The sequence below is a fragment of the Mirounga angustirostris genome, unplaced genomic scaffold, assembly GCF_029215605.1.
Source record: "Mirounga angustirostris isolate CCGP_5_RB_7025 unplaced genomic scaffold, mMirAng1.0.hap1 SCAF_1, whole genome shotgun sequence".
Lineage (NCBI taxonomy): Eukaryota > Metazoa > Chordata > Mammalia > Carnivora > Phocidae > Mirounga > Mirounga angustirostris.
Window position 1 is genome coordinate 58,866,082 of NW_026991709.1, and position 15,892 is coordinate 58,881,973.

The window sequence follows — 15,892 nt, forward strand, 5'->3', positions numbered from 1 at the left end:
CTGGGCTATATAACCACTTTTAGTGATTTCTTACGTATATTTCCAGAAATTTTCTGTAGGTATTTCAAGAGGCATATACGTATATTCCTAACAGAATTTAAATGGGAACATACTGTGCTTACTCTTTGAACCTTGTTTTGAGCTCTTTTTATTAGCATACTTAAGGATCCACTTCATTCTTTTAATGCCTGCCTGGTATTCAATTAAATGAACTTTGTACCATAATTTATTTAACAAATCCTTTATTGATGGACATTTTGATTGCTTCTTGTCTTTTACTATTTCTGATAATGTTGCACTGAAACTTTTACATTTGTTTTGGCACATATGTGCACACATATTGTAGGATAAAAAATTTTATGAAGTGGAATTGTGGCAAAAAGGTAATGAGCATTTAAAAAGTTTATTATTGCCAAGTTACCCTCCAAAAAGGCTGTACCAATTTGCATTTTCATTAACAGTGTATGTAAGTACCTGTTTTGCTACACCTCAGGACCTTTGCTTTAGTAAAATTTGGTAGGTAGAAATGGTACTTAATCATTGTTTAAATATGCATTTCTTTAATTATAAAGGAGATTGAACATCTGTTCATATGTCTATAAACCATTTGTATTTCTTTTCCTGTGAACATTTCTCTTCAAAAACTTTGCCCATTTTTCTGGTGGTTGTTTGTCTTTTTCTTAATTTGTAGTAGCTTGTTAGATGTTTAAAAATTAGATCTTTTTTCATGTGTGTTGCAAATGTTTCTTGCCAGTTGTCACTTGAAATTAAATACTTTTCATGGAAACCTTTATAAAATTTATCATACTTGTCATTGCCATCTTGAAAGAATCTGATGATACAGTGATATATACTCATTATAAAACATTAAAGTTATACAGAAAAATATAAAGAAAAAAATTGAAAATTATCAGTAATCCTAACACCTACATATAATTTTGGTTAAAATTGTTTGGATAACTTTCTAGGTATTTTTCAGTGTGTAAATTCGCTTTCAAAAATTTACATTTTATAGTTTTCTCTCACTGATATAATAAACCTGTTCATTGTATAAAATTTGGAAAATGCAGATTTTTACAAAGTAAAAAACTAAAACCATGTATAATTTTACCAAGCTACAGACTGAGAGAAAATAGTTGATAATCCCATATCTGATTTTAAAAAAACCCTTGTCTTTAGAATAAAGCTATTCTTTTTTTTTTTTTTTAAGATTTTATTTATTTATTTGATAGAGAGAGACACAGCGAGAGAGGGAACACAAGCAGGGGGAGTGGGAGAGGGAGAAGCAGGCTCCCCGCAGAACAGGGAGCCCGATGCGGGACTCGATCCCAGGACCCTGGGATCATGACCTGAGCCGAAGGCAGTTGCTTAACCGACTTAGCCACCCAGGCGCCCAGAATAAAGCTATTCTTGAAAGTCAATAATAAAAATACAACCCACTTTAAAAAACAGGTAAATAGGCACTTTACCAAAGATATATATGGATGACAAATAAGCATATAAAAAATGCTCAACATCAATTATTATAGGGAAATGCACCTTAAAGTACAAGTAAACTACATGCTAATGAGAATTGCTAAAATTAAAAACAACAACAAAACAACTGACAACACCAAATGATGATGAGATACAAAGCTATAGGATGCTCATCCATTAGTGGTGGGAATGCAAACTGGCGCAGCTGCTTTGGATGGCAAGTTGGCAGTTTCTTGTAAAGTCAAACATACACTTAATCATATGACCTACTAATCCTAGTTATTTTCTCAAGTGAACTGTAAACTTATGTTCACAAAAGTCCTGTACATGATTGTTTGTAACATCTTTATTAACAATTGGGAATAACCAAGATGTCATTCAACTGGTGAATGAATAAACAAACTATGGTACATCTATACAATGGTATACTATTTAGCGGTAAGAAGGAGCAAGCTATTAATATGCACAGCAACATGGATGAATCTTCAATACATTTTTCTTTTTTTTTTGTCCATATGATTCCTTTATTATCCTTTTACTTTTTATTGGATCTGTAATGATGGCCCCTTTCATTTATTTTTTTCATTTTTTAAAATTTAAATTCAATTAATTAACATATAATGTATTATTGGTTTCTGAGGTAGAGATCAGTGATTGAAAAAAGCAAAACTCCAAAGGTTACATATTTTATGATTCCATTTATATGACATTCTAAAAATGCAAATATATAAGGATGGAAGACAGATCTGTGGGCACTGGGAGGGGAGAGTGGTTTCACAAGGGAATTTTTACAGTGATTCTATATGGTACTGTGGTGGTGGTTACATAATTGCATGTTAAATCTTTATTGTATAAAAATTAAATCAACCAGGGTATCAGGAGATCCCAGGTTGCAATGCCATTGGTAAAAAAAGAATCTAACTGTATTACAAATGAGTGACATAATTGCACTCAAGGGTCGATTAGCATATATACATCTATTCCCTACCTGTGTCTGTTGCTAGGGACTAGAAACAGTGATATCCCAGTATCAGTGAGCATGTCCAGGACCCAGATACTGGTCTCTAAATACCATTCCCCAATGAAAGGAATGAGAGCTCTGGGGCTGGGACTATGAAAATACAAGATGAGTGACTGTGGAGTATCATACAGTCTTACAGTGCCAGAAAGTAACGAAGTGCTTAAAAAAAAAAAAAAAAAGGAGCCAACTTGAAAGAACTCCCAGTGGTCAAAGACAGAATAATTTGAGCAATAAAATAATGACAATATTGGATTATAACCTGAAGAATAAAATAAATATCCATGAGTCTATATTGATATAAATGCTTGAAGGCTTAATAGGTTCTTACTCTCTGTGCATATAATAATGATGATGAAGAGGATCTCTAAAAGATTTTAACCAATCCATGTATATTTATACAACTGATTTCACCAGTGTGACCCCATGTGTAGCATCCAATATACTGATAAACAAGCCACTAATTTCACTAATGAAAACCCTTTTCTAATATGTCTATGCTGATTAGCCAAACATTTGTCGTTAAACAGTAATAAAGGTAACAGAAGGGCTTATAGTAGCCCCTGAAGGAGTGTAGTCCTAATTAAATTGTTAGCTGACCTATCCCAAGGGTGAATTCCTGATTAGGACAACCTACTATCCCTAGAATATTTCTAAACATCTGCTTTAGCTGGAGTCTGCCTTTTCACTTCTAATATTCATTTGTGCCTTCTTGTTTTCTTGCTTAATCTTGGCCAAAGAAAATGTTATGTTGGGGAAATATAATTAAAAAGAAAATATCCTACCCATCCTGAAAACTCCACAAAAGTAGAAAAGAAAGAAAACAGTTTTTATTATTGAATAAGCATTCAACTGGAATGGGATGTGCATCATGGGTAATCTGTAAAAGAGATTGTGAAGAAAGACGGAAAGAAATCTCACCCTTTTAAATAACCAAACAGATGCAACCCTTTACACATGTTCTAGAGATAAATGATAACTAGTCCTCAAGTAAGAGGACTTGATAGTACTATTTATCACACACATTTCCTCATAAATTCACCTGATAATTGGGGCTACTCTCTGAGTTAGCTAACTGACTTTATGCAAAGGAAAAATAAACTCATATCTTTATGACAGGAGTTAGTTTTGCAACTTGTATCAAGATGCTGGCCGAGGGGGGTGGGAGGATGGGTTAGCCTGGTGGTGGGTATTGAGGAGGGCACATTCTGCATGGAGCACTGGGTGTTATGCACAAATAATGAATCATGGAACACTTGATCTAAAACTAATGATGTAATGTATGGGGATTAATATAAGAATAAAAAAAAAAAAGATGCTGGCCGAAGGTGAGCTCCTACCCTAACACAGAAACTGGGAGATAAGGGTATTATCTCTCTTGATGTTTACATTTCAAAGAGATGGCTACTAGGTCCTTGAGAAAACATTCCTGGGTTCTAAAACTGGCAAGGGCTTATTTTGCTTTTAAAAAGATTCACATGGGGCACCTGGGTGGCTCAGTCGTTAAGCGTCTGCCTTCGGCTCAGGTCACAATCCCAGGGTCCTGGGATCGAGCAGGAAGCCTGCTTCTCCCTCTCCCGCTCCCCCTGCTTGTGTTCCCTCTCTCCCTGTGTCTCTCTCTGTCAAATAAATAAAATCTTTAAAAAAATAAATAAATAAAAATAAAAATAAAAAGATTCATGTATTTCTCAAAGGAGCAAGAAGAAAAGAATTTACAAATTTTCTACAGAAAATAATCAAACAGAAGTGAAGAGGCAGTTTTTTTTTTCCCATTTTGTACCAGGGAAAATTAATTTTTTTCTTTTTCAATTTGTATTTACCTTTACAGTTGTCTCAAACAAAAAGCAAACAACACAAAAAATGTAAAGTATAGGGCGCCTGGGTGGCTCAGTTGGTTAAGCGACTGCCTTCGGCTCAGGTCATGATCCTGGAGTCCCTGGATCGAGTCCCGCATCGGGCTCCCTGCTCGGCGGGGAGTCTGCTTCTCCCTCCGACCCTCCCCCCTTTCATGCTCTCTCTCTCTCAGTCTCTCTCTCTCAAAAAAAAAAAAAAATGTAAAGTATAAAAAAGGAGAATGGTTGGGGAACTGGGTGGCTCGGTTGGGTGTCCAACTCTTGATTTCAGCTCCGGTCATGGTCTCGGGGTTGTGGGATCAAGCCCCACCTCAGGCTCCACACTCAGTGTGGAGATTCTCTTTCTTCTCCCTCTGCCTCTCCCCGCTTGCTCTCTCTCTAAAAAATAAAAAAAAATAAATAAGGAGAATGGTTTCTTTTATAACTTAAATATTAAATCTGAAAGCAATCCTGAAAATGTTGTTCCGGAGAGTATTTTTTAAAGCAATGTTAGCATTATTGGGCTCCCAAAGATGATTGCTGCTAGAAAAGAATACTTTGGGATGTGTGTTTCCTGACATGATTGTTTAAAAACCCATTCTTTTAATTCACTGTTATCTCCTTTATGGATAGATGATGTCTAAATTCTTTGGTAAAACTGTAAATAGGACATCTTGTTTATTTATTGTGCAGTCTTACTCTAGAAGTATATGGTGCTGATTCACTCCATCTGTATTTCCATAACATACTTCCACTGTAACCTTTGTTATGTTATAGTTAATAAAATAAATCTTTAAGAATTAGAATTGAAACAATTGAATAATTGTTTCAAAATTGATTATGTAATAGCTAGTTGTTGATGTTAACACACACATCAAAGTGATCTATATTGCTTGGTTAATTTACTTAATTTTATTCTAACTTTCTAGTCACTAATTATAAAGTTATAAAATCCATAAAACAATTTTTGATAAACATTTCCTTATTCTATTCTAGAGGAATCAGATTTTTATTTGACTCAAATTAGGTAGAATATTGCCTTCTGAAATGATAATTACATGTTTACTTAACAGTAGAGAAATTGGGAGTAAAAAAAAAAATGGAAAATCTGGCTTAAAAATTTTTTTCCATTTCCTGCATGGACCATATTGCTAGAAAGCCATTTTATAAAAAAAATTTATTGAGGTATAAGTTTATTCCAATAAAATATATCTGTTTTGGGACTCCAACCCCCCCTTTAAAAAAAAATATTTATTTATCCATCCTAGAGGTGGGGGCGAGGAGCAGAGGAAGAGGGAGAGAGAGAATCTTCTTGCTGAGTGTGGAGCAGGACATGGGGTTCCATCCCACCACCCTGAGACTATGACCTGAGCCGAAATCAAGAGTCAGACGCTTAACTGACTGAGCAAGCCAGGTGCCCCAGGGAAGCCCTTTTTTAAACCACTGAAAAAAGTCCGTCAATCTATATCAAATAGCCTTCAGTTAAAATAATCTGGTTGGTTGCTATGGCTTTGAACATAGTTTAATGTAAAATAGTGCCCTGGTTCTCATGGTGCGGTCCACAGGCTAGCGATGTTGGTGTTACCTGGGATCATGTTAGACTTGAAACTCTCTACCCTGCTCCAGACTTGTTTAATCAGAAACTCTGGGAGGGGCCTAGAAATCTGTGTTTTAATAAGTCTGCCAAGTATTTCTTTTTTTTTTTTTTAAAGATTTTATTTATTTATTTGAGAGAGAGAGAGAGCACATGAGGTGGGGGAGGGTCAGAGGGAGAAAGAGTCTCCCTGCTGAGCAGGGAGCCCGATGCGGGACTCGATCCTGGGACTCCAGGATCATGACCTGAGCCGAAGGCAATCGCTTAACCAACCACTGCCAAGTATTTCTGATCTGAAATGCGAGAAGCACTAAATTAATAAAATGTTTCAGTGGCTTAGATAAAAATTTCAGGACACCCCAAGGTGACCTTGAGCCCAATCCCTGTTTTAGAGATGCATACTAGTAATAAGTAACTTAATCTACTTAATTATTTACTAGGATTTTTGTTTGGGGGCATCTCAGTTTTGTTTTGCTGAAGGAAACATTTTGAAAGACTGAATTACTTTGCTCAATTTTTAGTATTTGCTTACAAATTTAACATGATTAAATTTAAATATTTTTAGGTTTATACCTCAACGATGTTTTCCTAAATTGCTAATCACTTTATATAGTTTTTAAATATATCAGTTAAACTAAATCTCCTCACAGTGATGAGCGAGCATAAGGCAAGCTGAAGACAAAGCATAAGCTGACACCCTGCAACCTCCCTCCTCCCCCCACTCCTGGGTGGAACATGTGTGACATTTTTCCAGGATTCTCCCAACTGTCTTTTTTATTTTTTTTTTTTAAAGATTTTATTATTTATTTGACAGAGAGAGAGAGAAAAAGCACAAGCAGGGGGAGCAGCAGAGGGAGAAGCAGGCTCCTGGCTGTCCCAACTGTCTTAATGTTAATATCTTGCTAGAAGGGAAAACAACCTTAACTTGACAATGTGATGGCCTCTGGTATCTTGTAGGTATCTTGTAGGTCGGTCCTCTTTAGCATATGAAAGTTCTTTTGAAACCTCCCTTTTCCTTACTTCCCCCAACTCCTGAGTATATAATCAGCCACCCCTGACAACCCCAGTACAGCAGCTCTTTCTTCCCACTGGGTCTTGTCCCTGTGCTTTAATAAACCACCATTTTGTACCAAAGATGTCTCAAGAATTCTTTCTTGGTTGTGGGCTCTAGAACTCACCCCACCGAACCTCACCTATATTCCCAAACCCCATCAACAGTAGCCCTTTATATCTTGAATTATTGATAATTTAGCCATACTATTTACATTAGCCAAAGAGCCAAATCTAAATCATGGTATTAACTTACTGGTGGTTAGTGGCATTTACCAGAACTGGATTTTAGTGCTGAGGCAGAGAGGATCAACTTTGAAACTAACTTAAAATGTGTAAAATTTTTGGAGTAATTATTGTCCCTTTCCTCACCCTTTTCCAATGTCTACCTAATCACCAATCTCCCATCAATGCTACCTCTTAAATATCTCTTAATCTAACTACTTCTTTCCCTTAATACTGTCATTTCTTGGTCTGAGCCACCATCAATTTTCCCCTGGACTTCCAATTCATTTATATGAATCCATTCTCACAGTGTGAAAAAAGTAGTCTTTAATAATATACATCTGGGGGCACCTGGGTGGCTCAGTCATTAAGCATCTGCCATCCGCTCAGGTCATGAACCCAGGGTCCTGGGATCGAGCCCTGCATCGGGCTCCCTGCTCCGCAGGAAGCCTGCTTCTCCCTCTCCCACTCCCCCTGCTTGTGTTCCCTCTCTGGCTGGGTCTCTCTGTCAAATAAATGAATAAAATCTTAAAAAAAAATATATATATATACATCTGATCATGCCCCTTCCACTTAAAACTCATCAATGGCAAACAAAATAAAACAAAACAACTCATCAATGGCTTCTTGTAAAGTTCACAGTCTACCATAGCCTGTGAACCTTACATATCTAGTTTCTCCAGCTTCTCTAGCCCAGAGTTCTTTGTATAGTTGCTTAAATGTACTTTTTTTTCTACCACGGGGCTTTGCACATGCTCTTTCCTCATGGTCCAGCTGACCATTTATTGACCTTTAGCTCTCTTTAAAGACTACTTTTTCTGGAGAACTTTTTCTGATATACTCTTTCCCTGCCCAGTCCCCTCATACCTATGTCCTCTTTGTTATAGTCTCTCAGACTTTCTCTACACTTTGATCATTATACTTATTTTTGTATTTGTTTATTGTATTCCTTCCCTTCTAGAATGTTCTATGAGGGCAAGGTCCATGTTTGGTAATGCTAGTTTCCAGCAAAATATCTGGTGTATGGTGCCCAAAGTATCTGAATGAGTGAGTGAGTGAATGAACAAACTAATGAACAAAGAGCGATGACTTTTCATGTGTTAAAGTAGGATAAGATTATAAAGTTGCCAGATTTTTGTGAATAAGTTGTTCCTTATTCTTGTGTATCTAGATTATGCTTGTGCTCTTCAGAGGGACATTTTGCTTCAGGGACGTCTCTATCTTTCAGAAAACTGGCTGTGTTTCTATAGCAACATCTTCAGATGGGAAACTACAGTAAGACGTATTTGGATTTGATTTGTTGATACAAATAATTGCGTAGATAGAAATATATACAGTCCTCCTAAAAACAGTATACTTTAGATTCCAAAGTAAATTTATGTATATTTGTATATAATACTTGTATATACATGTAATCGATATATATACAATATGTATATTGTAGAAGTGTGTGATCTATTTTCTTAATACATTGAGCTCCATTTGTACATATTTAATACAGTTGGAGAAAGAGATTTCAGGTTGAAAAAAGCTTGAACATACATCCATTTGACTGCCAAAATCATGTCTTATGTGACAGACTGTCTGAATTTTGTTTGTGTGTGTATGTGTTAATATGGAACACGAACACCCACATGTCTTTTCACACTCTATCCTAAACTTAGAGATAAGAGCTGTGGAGGAAATTATTGACGGGGGAGAATGTCTGACTGCTTACCCTGTTTTTCTCAGAGAATTTGCTTATTCTTATTTGCTTTTTATTTGCTTATTATTATTTGCTTATTATTTTTAATAAGCATTTGCTTATTATTATTAATTCCTTCAGGTTTTTCAATGGAATATTCTGGATTAGATTGATGTAATACTTGGTATTTTGTGCTGTACATGTTTCTGAAAAATCCATTTAATAATTTTTCACTCTTTTGTGTGCTTAGATTTGTATTGCATTAAAGAACATAACCTTCATGACTAAGGAGAAAACTGCTCGACTCATCCCAAATGCTATCCAGATTGTTACAGAGGGTGAAAAGGTGAAAGACTTTTCTACCTTTGCTTTGTTATATAATGTGGAGAAAATCTGCATCATACTGATTCATCAGTGTTGGTAATTCTTCTTGGAGTTAGGAATTTGTAACAGATATATTGTATTTAATACTAGATTTCTGTATAAATACTTATTTCTAATGAAATGACTGCTAACTTTTTTTTAACATGTAATCATGTAATCTGTTTTTTTTTTTAATTAAATCTGCTAACATTTTTTGTGCTTTATAGTTCACAGAGAACTTTCTCCCATATTTTTCACTTCTTCTGTAAGAGGTAGGTAGGGTAAGCTTTGGTAAAACATCATTATTTCTGAATACCCTAATAAACCCATGATATTGTTTAGTCAATGATACTTGCACAGTAGCAACTAATAAAAACAAATGGTTCTGGTGAACAGAGATTTGGACAGCATATAAGTAAACATATTATCACTATAATACCTTTTTTTAGGATGGCAGTTACTACAATATCTGCCATTTTTTAGTGGGGATATATGAAGAATCTTTCTGAACCCACCTGGAAGATTGATTAGGGCTCTGTGTGTGTGACATTAGAAGCATAATGCTGACAAAGAAAAGGAAAGAAGGAAGGAAGAGAAGGCAAGTATGGAAGGGAATGAGAGGGAAGGAGGAAGGAGATAGGAAGCACAGAAGGAACGAAGGGAAGCAATGAAAGAAAAGGAGAAAGGAAAAAGAAGCAGGGGAGAGAAACATTATTATAACATTGAATCATTGTAATGATACTTTTAAATCTTGTAGTTTCTTTCAAATGTACTTTACATTTTATTTTTAGTTTTAAATAATCTTATCCTTACAGAATGCTTCCCAGTACAGTACAAAAAACTTTCTCCTCTGAACTATTTGAGAGTAAGTTGTCACTCTGAAGCCTCATCACTCCAGATATTGCTCCAGATATTCTAGTGTGTATTTCCAACAAAGACATTCTCCTGCATAAGCACAACCTAACCATCAAAATCAAGAAGTTAACATTGATCATTACCACAGTTCAGTCCTCAGACCTTCCTCAATTTCCCCAGTTATTCCAATAATATCCTTTATAGCAAATAGACATAGTTTAGAAATACATAATTACATTTAGTTGTCATGCTCTTTAATTTCCTTATTCTGGAATAGTCCCTTAGTCTTTTTTTGACTTTTGTGCTCTTGACATTTTTAAAGATTACGGGTAGGTTATTTTGTAAGATATCCCTCAGTTGTGTTTGTCTGATATTTCCTTGTAATTAAACTTGGGTTATGCAATTTTGGCAGAAATGACATGAAAGTGATGCTCTGTTCTTTCCATTGCATCCCATCAGATGACCCATGATTTCAATTTCTACCATTACTGGTGATATTCACTTGGATCACCTGATTAAGATGATGTCTGCAAGACTTTACTGTAAAGTTAGTTCATTTTACTTTGTAATAATGCTTTGTGGCAAGCTACTTTGAAACTATGTAAATATATGATTACTTATCAGACTTTAAATTTATGCATTCACTTACTTAAATCAGTATGCCCTCATAGTTTCTTGTTTTATTCAATGAGTTCTAATCCATTACTATCATGATTTATTTATATATTTATTTATTTATTTTACAGATTTTATTTATTTATTTGTCAGAGAGAGAGAGCACATTTGTGCACAAGCAGGCTCCTTGCAAGGAGCCCGATGTGGGACTTGATGCGGGGCTTGATCTTAGGACTCCAGGATCATGACTTGAGCTGAAGGCAGACGCTTAACTGACTGAGTCACCCAGGCGTCCCTATCATTATTTATTTTGATGCTCAAATTGTCCCAAATTTGGCCAGTGTGAGGCTGTCAGTGTCCTTCTGACTATTCTCAGCATTATTTGAGCATTTCCTTGATTTTTGGCATATTACAGGCTTTCCCTGCGTCAGCCCTGGAATCAGTCATTTCTCCAAAGAGTTCTGATTTCTTTTAAGGGGAGACTGATATTAGAAGCCAGTGTGTTCATTGCTATTGGGGTGTCACTATTTCCAAGCCCTCTAAGTGGTCAGAATAAGGGTATATGTAATACATATATAATTATATAATACATACACATATATACCCACTTGCACATCAATGTCTGTCTACTTATCTGTCATAAACCATGAATTTACCCTAATATCTCTAATTCCTATCAAAGACCACAGAGTTCATTTTTGTTTTCTCCCTTTCCTATTTGTAACTCCCTTCCCTGACTGTGAGAAACCAGGCTCCCATTATCCTCAGTATATTTACCTACTAGATCAGTTGGCCTCTACGTAACCAATCTTCCTCTCCTTTGCCACTCCTTCCCCACATGGATGCCCCCCCTTTCCTTAAAAAAAGATTTATTTATTTATTTATTTGAGAAAGAGAGAGAGTCTTTTTTTTTTTTGAAAGATTTTATTTATTTATTCATGAGAGAGAGAGAGAGAGAGAGAGGCAGAGGGAGAAGCAGGCTCCCCGCGGAGCAGGGAGCCCGATGCGGGACCTGATCCCAGGACCCTGGGATCATGACCTGAGCCGAAGGCAGACGCTTAACCGACTGAGCCACCCAGGCGTCCCAGAAAGAGAGAGAGTCTTAAGTAGACTCTGTGCTGAGCACAGAGCCTGACATGGGACTTGATCTCATGACCTTGACATCATGACCTGAGCTGAAACCAAGAGTCAGATGCTCAGTCAGCTGTGCCCCCGAGGCGCCCCACCCCCCCTTATGGATGCCCTTTTACCTGACTTGGTTTCTGACACTTCATGTCAGGCTGCTGCCCATCTCGTCATGACACAGATGCTCTCACCATGTGAAAGCTTTCCTCACTCTGCTTAAGCTGATATCCCATACTAAACACCTTTCCTGCCTTTACTTTACCCTGTGCCAGGTCACTCATCTAAAAGGATGCCCTCCTTAGGGGCGCCTGGGTGGCTCAGTTGGTTAAGCGACTGCCTTCGGCTCGGGTCATGATCCCGGAGTCCCGGGATCGAGTCCCACATCAGGCTCCCCGCTCAGCGGGGAGTCTGCTTCTCCCTCTGACCCTCCCCCCCCTCATGCTCTCTCTCTCTCTCTCTCTCAAATAAATAAATAAAATCTTAAAAAAAATAAAATAAAATAAAAGGATGCCCTCCATTCCCTGCTTGTGCTTAATATTCTATGACAGTTTGTCACTGTGTGTGGTTGCCCCCCTCACCCTTTCAGGCTTTGACTGCCCAGCACAAAGTCACCCTCATGGACTCCATCACACTACGTCACCCTCACCCGCTCTAGCTCTGACATGCTTTTGTAGGCTGCCACCATTTGTGATCACACTCTTCATCATGCTTGGGTTCTGATACCCATGCCAAGCTACCCCTTTACACTGTCACCCTCTGTAAGCTCTGACTCGTGCCCCTCACCCTGTTCTCGTTCTAACACCGTGTTCCATGGAGGCCCTTCTTACCTACTTGGGATCTGACACTCCACATAGGTTAATCCTACGTGACAGCCTCCTCGACTTTTCTGGTTTTGACATTGTTTTGGGCTACTGCAGCTCCTTCTCCCGACCCTCACCTCTAGTGTGGATGCCTGCTTTCTCTGTTCCACCAACAGCTTTATGGCTGAACTGTTCAGGAAGGGAAGAAAAGCTAAAAATCATATTCTTAATTTTACAATCAATACATGAATATATTGCATTCTGTAACAAAATCATCAAACAATTCTTAAACTAACATCTTCCTTCCATACCTATAGTCCCTAATCCCATTGCTTTTCTAGACGCAAACACTATTATCAGTTTGGTATGTATCTTTTCAGACTTTTTCCTTTGTGTGTTTATATATATAGATACATATATAGACATATACATATGTGTATATAGACACGTGTATGTGTGTATACACATATGTGTATATATATACACACACACACATATAGTTTTGATTTGTTTTTGAAGTAAATGCTATTTTATACATGTTGTTTTTCAGTTTTTTCTTAAGAAGAACTTAATAGGGGCACCTGGGTGGCTCAGTCGTTAAGCATCTGCCTTCGGCTCAGGTCATGATGCCCTTTTACCTGACCAGACCTTCCTCAATTTCCCCAGTTATTCCAATAATATCCTTTATAGCAAATAGACATAGTTTAGAAATACATAATTACATTTAGTTGTCATGGGTCCCAGGGTTCTGGGATCGAGCCCTGCATCGGGCTCCCTGCTCCGCAGGAAGCCTGCTTCTCCCTCTCCCACTCCCTCTGCTTGTGTTCTCTCTCTCACTGTCTCTTTCTTTGTCAAAAAATAAATAAAAATCTTTAATAAAAAAAAGAACTTAATATCTCTTGAAGTCACAGCTTAGCACATCTAGATGGAGCTATTTCTGTTTATTCATATGCTGTATAATATTTCATCGAATGAATTTACCATGGTTCATTTCCAATATTTTGTTATTATTAACACTGCTGCAGTGAACAGCCTGACCATGCCTTCTTAAGCCCAGTGTATGACTGTTTCTCACATATATAGTGACATTTCAGGGTCAAGCATTTTAATTTTAATAATGATAACAACAACTTAACATTTGCTGAACATACTTGTTCTAACACTGTTTTAAGTTCTTTATAGATATTTTCTCATTTAATTCTCACAAAAATTTGTTACTATAATTATTCCTGTTTTTCTCAGATGAGGAAACTAAGGAAAAGAAAAGTAACCCAAAGTTGTAGAACTAAGTGGTAGATTGTATACAAGAGTGGATAGAATTGATAAGTGATTTAGTTTAAGAAGTGGGGACTAGATAGACTAGGAGATTTTACTTACCTATATATCTGAACGAAAGGTTGTAAGATTATTATAATACAAAAAGCAAAACAGTTTGGTCTAAGAAAAGGAAATGGAGGATAGTAATTAGTCATCATTAGGCCACATGTTATATATATAATTCCATTTGGAAAATCTCTTTGATATATCCTTGTTATGAAAAGTTTTGCTTTATGGAGAGTATTACATAGCAACATTTCAATTTATTAATTGGAAAATAGCACTTTAAAATCTTTCTATGAAAAGCGTAAATATCCAAAATAATATTTGTTTGACATTTTATTTAGCAAATCAAACATATAACTGAGCTTTCTCATCCCTAAAAATAACTACTCAATCATGAAAAGTCACTAACTATGGGGTCGGAATAGATGATACTCTGAGAGACTGTATTTAGTGCTGTCACTTGTCAGATTTTCTCATAAAAGCCTATTTTAAAACGTGACTTTGCAAAATCAGTTAAATGCAGTGGAAGAGATAGGGCTAAAAGCAAACATAGAATTATAGATTGAAACATGCTATTTTTTTTCCATAGCATTCAAAGCAAAGTTAAATTTTAACATGGGTGTTTTATATCTATAATTAGTAGAAATTAAGCATTTCTGGATTTTTTAGAAGACTATGAAAGATGATATGATTTGAAATTAAGATCCTTAAAATAAATTGATCTCTGAAATCCACTTGAATTTTTTAAAGATTTATTCATTTATTTATTTTTAGAGAGAGAGTGCGTGCGTGAGTAGGGGGAGGGTCAGAAAGAATATTCAAGCAGACTCCCTGCTGAGCACAGAGCCCCAAGCGGGCTCCATCTCATGACCCATGAGATCATGACCTGAGCCCAAACCAAGAGTCGGTCATTTAAGTGACTGAGCCACCTAGGTGGCCCCACTTATATTTTTTTTATTCTTTATGTATACTTGGCTCAGATGGTCACCAAATCAAGTCTCTTTGGAAAGTTCAGAATAAATAAAATTTTAATTTTTTTCATGTTTTTAAGATGATTGCAATAAATTATATGCACATAAATATTTACCTATTCAAGCTTCTTTTCTGAGTAAATATTGATAAAACTGTATTTGCTGTAAGATAAAGTTTTTAAAGATTTTATTTATTTATTTTATTTGAGAGAGAGAGAGCATGTGAGTGTATGTTGAGGGGGGTGGAGGGAGAAGGAGAGAATCTAAGCAGGCTCCACAATGTGGGGTTTTATCTCACAACCCTGAGATCAGACTTAACAGGCTGAGCCACCCAGGTGCCCCTGTAAGATAGTCTTTAAAGACACCTTGTTCATGCACCAATTACCTGTTTTTCTTTTATTGTAGCAAAGAGCGAAACAAAAATAATATATGAAGTAGGGAATGGTGTCCTACTAGTTTGCTTTAACCATAGCAAGTGCCAACAGATCTTCATGATAGATACTCTCCCCCACCCCGACTTTTTTTTTAATGACACTAAAATTATCTTACTATTTTTCTTTGCAGTTTTTCTTTACATCTTTTGGTGCCAGAGATAGAAGTTACCTCAGTATCTTTAGGTTGTGGCAGAATGTACTATTAGAAAAGGTAAGTGTTCATACCAGAGGCAGGTGCTTCTTATAGTATCAACCTCCCAGTGTTTGTGAGTTGAATTTTTCTGGAGGTTTTTTTTTTTTCTGGAGTTAATTTTGACTAGATTATTCAAATTCTAAGATGAAACTTGAAGCAAAACAGAATCCATAGTTATGTTAAGATGTTAATTTTACAGTAAGTCTCGACCCTTTTATCTGCAGGGAATATGGTCCAAGACCCATAGTGAATGCCTGAAACTGCAAATAGTACTGAACTCAATATAGATGCTATGTTTTTTCCTATACATCCATACCTATGATAAAATTTAATT

General features: G+C 36.4%; 1 protein-coding gene across 4 annotated transcripts in view; it reads left to right on the forward strand.

Annotated features, from left to right (window-relative positions):
- GRAMD1C (GRAM domain containing 1C) overlaps positions 1–15,892 on the forward strand; it is an 85,548-nt gene that overhangs the window by 19,875 nt on the left and 49,781 nt on the right. For 3 of the 4 annotated variants that reach the window (XM_045902889.3, XM_045902892.3, XM_064591935.1), the window contains 3 exons: positions 8,367–8,470; positions 9,130–9,225; positions 15,496–15,576. In XM_045902889.3, coding sequence (XP_045758845.1) covers positions 8,367–8,470; positions 9,130–9,225; positions 15,496–15,576 — 281 coding nt within the window. Of the gene's footprint in view, positions 1–8,366; positions 8,471–9,129; positions 9,226–10,319; positions 10,645–15,495; positions 15,577–15,892 lie in introns of those variants that run through there. The other variant, XM_064591977.1, reaches the window with a different exon arrangement.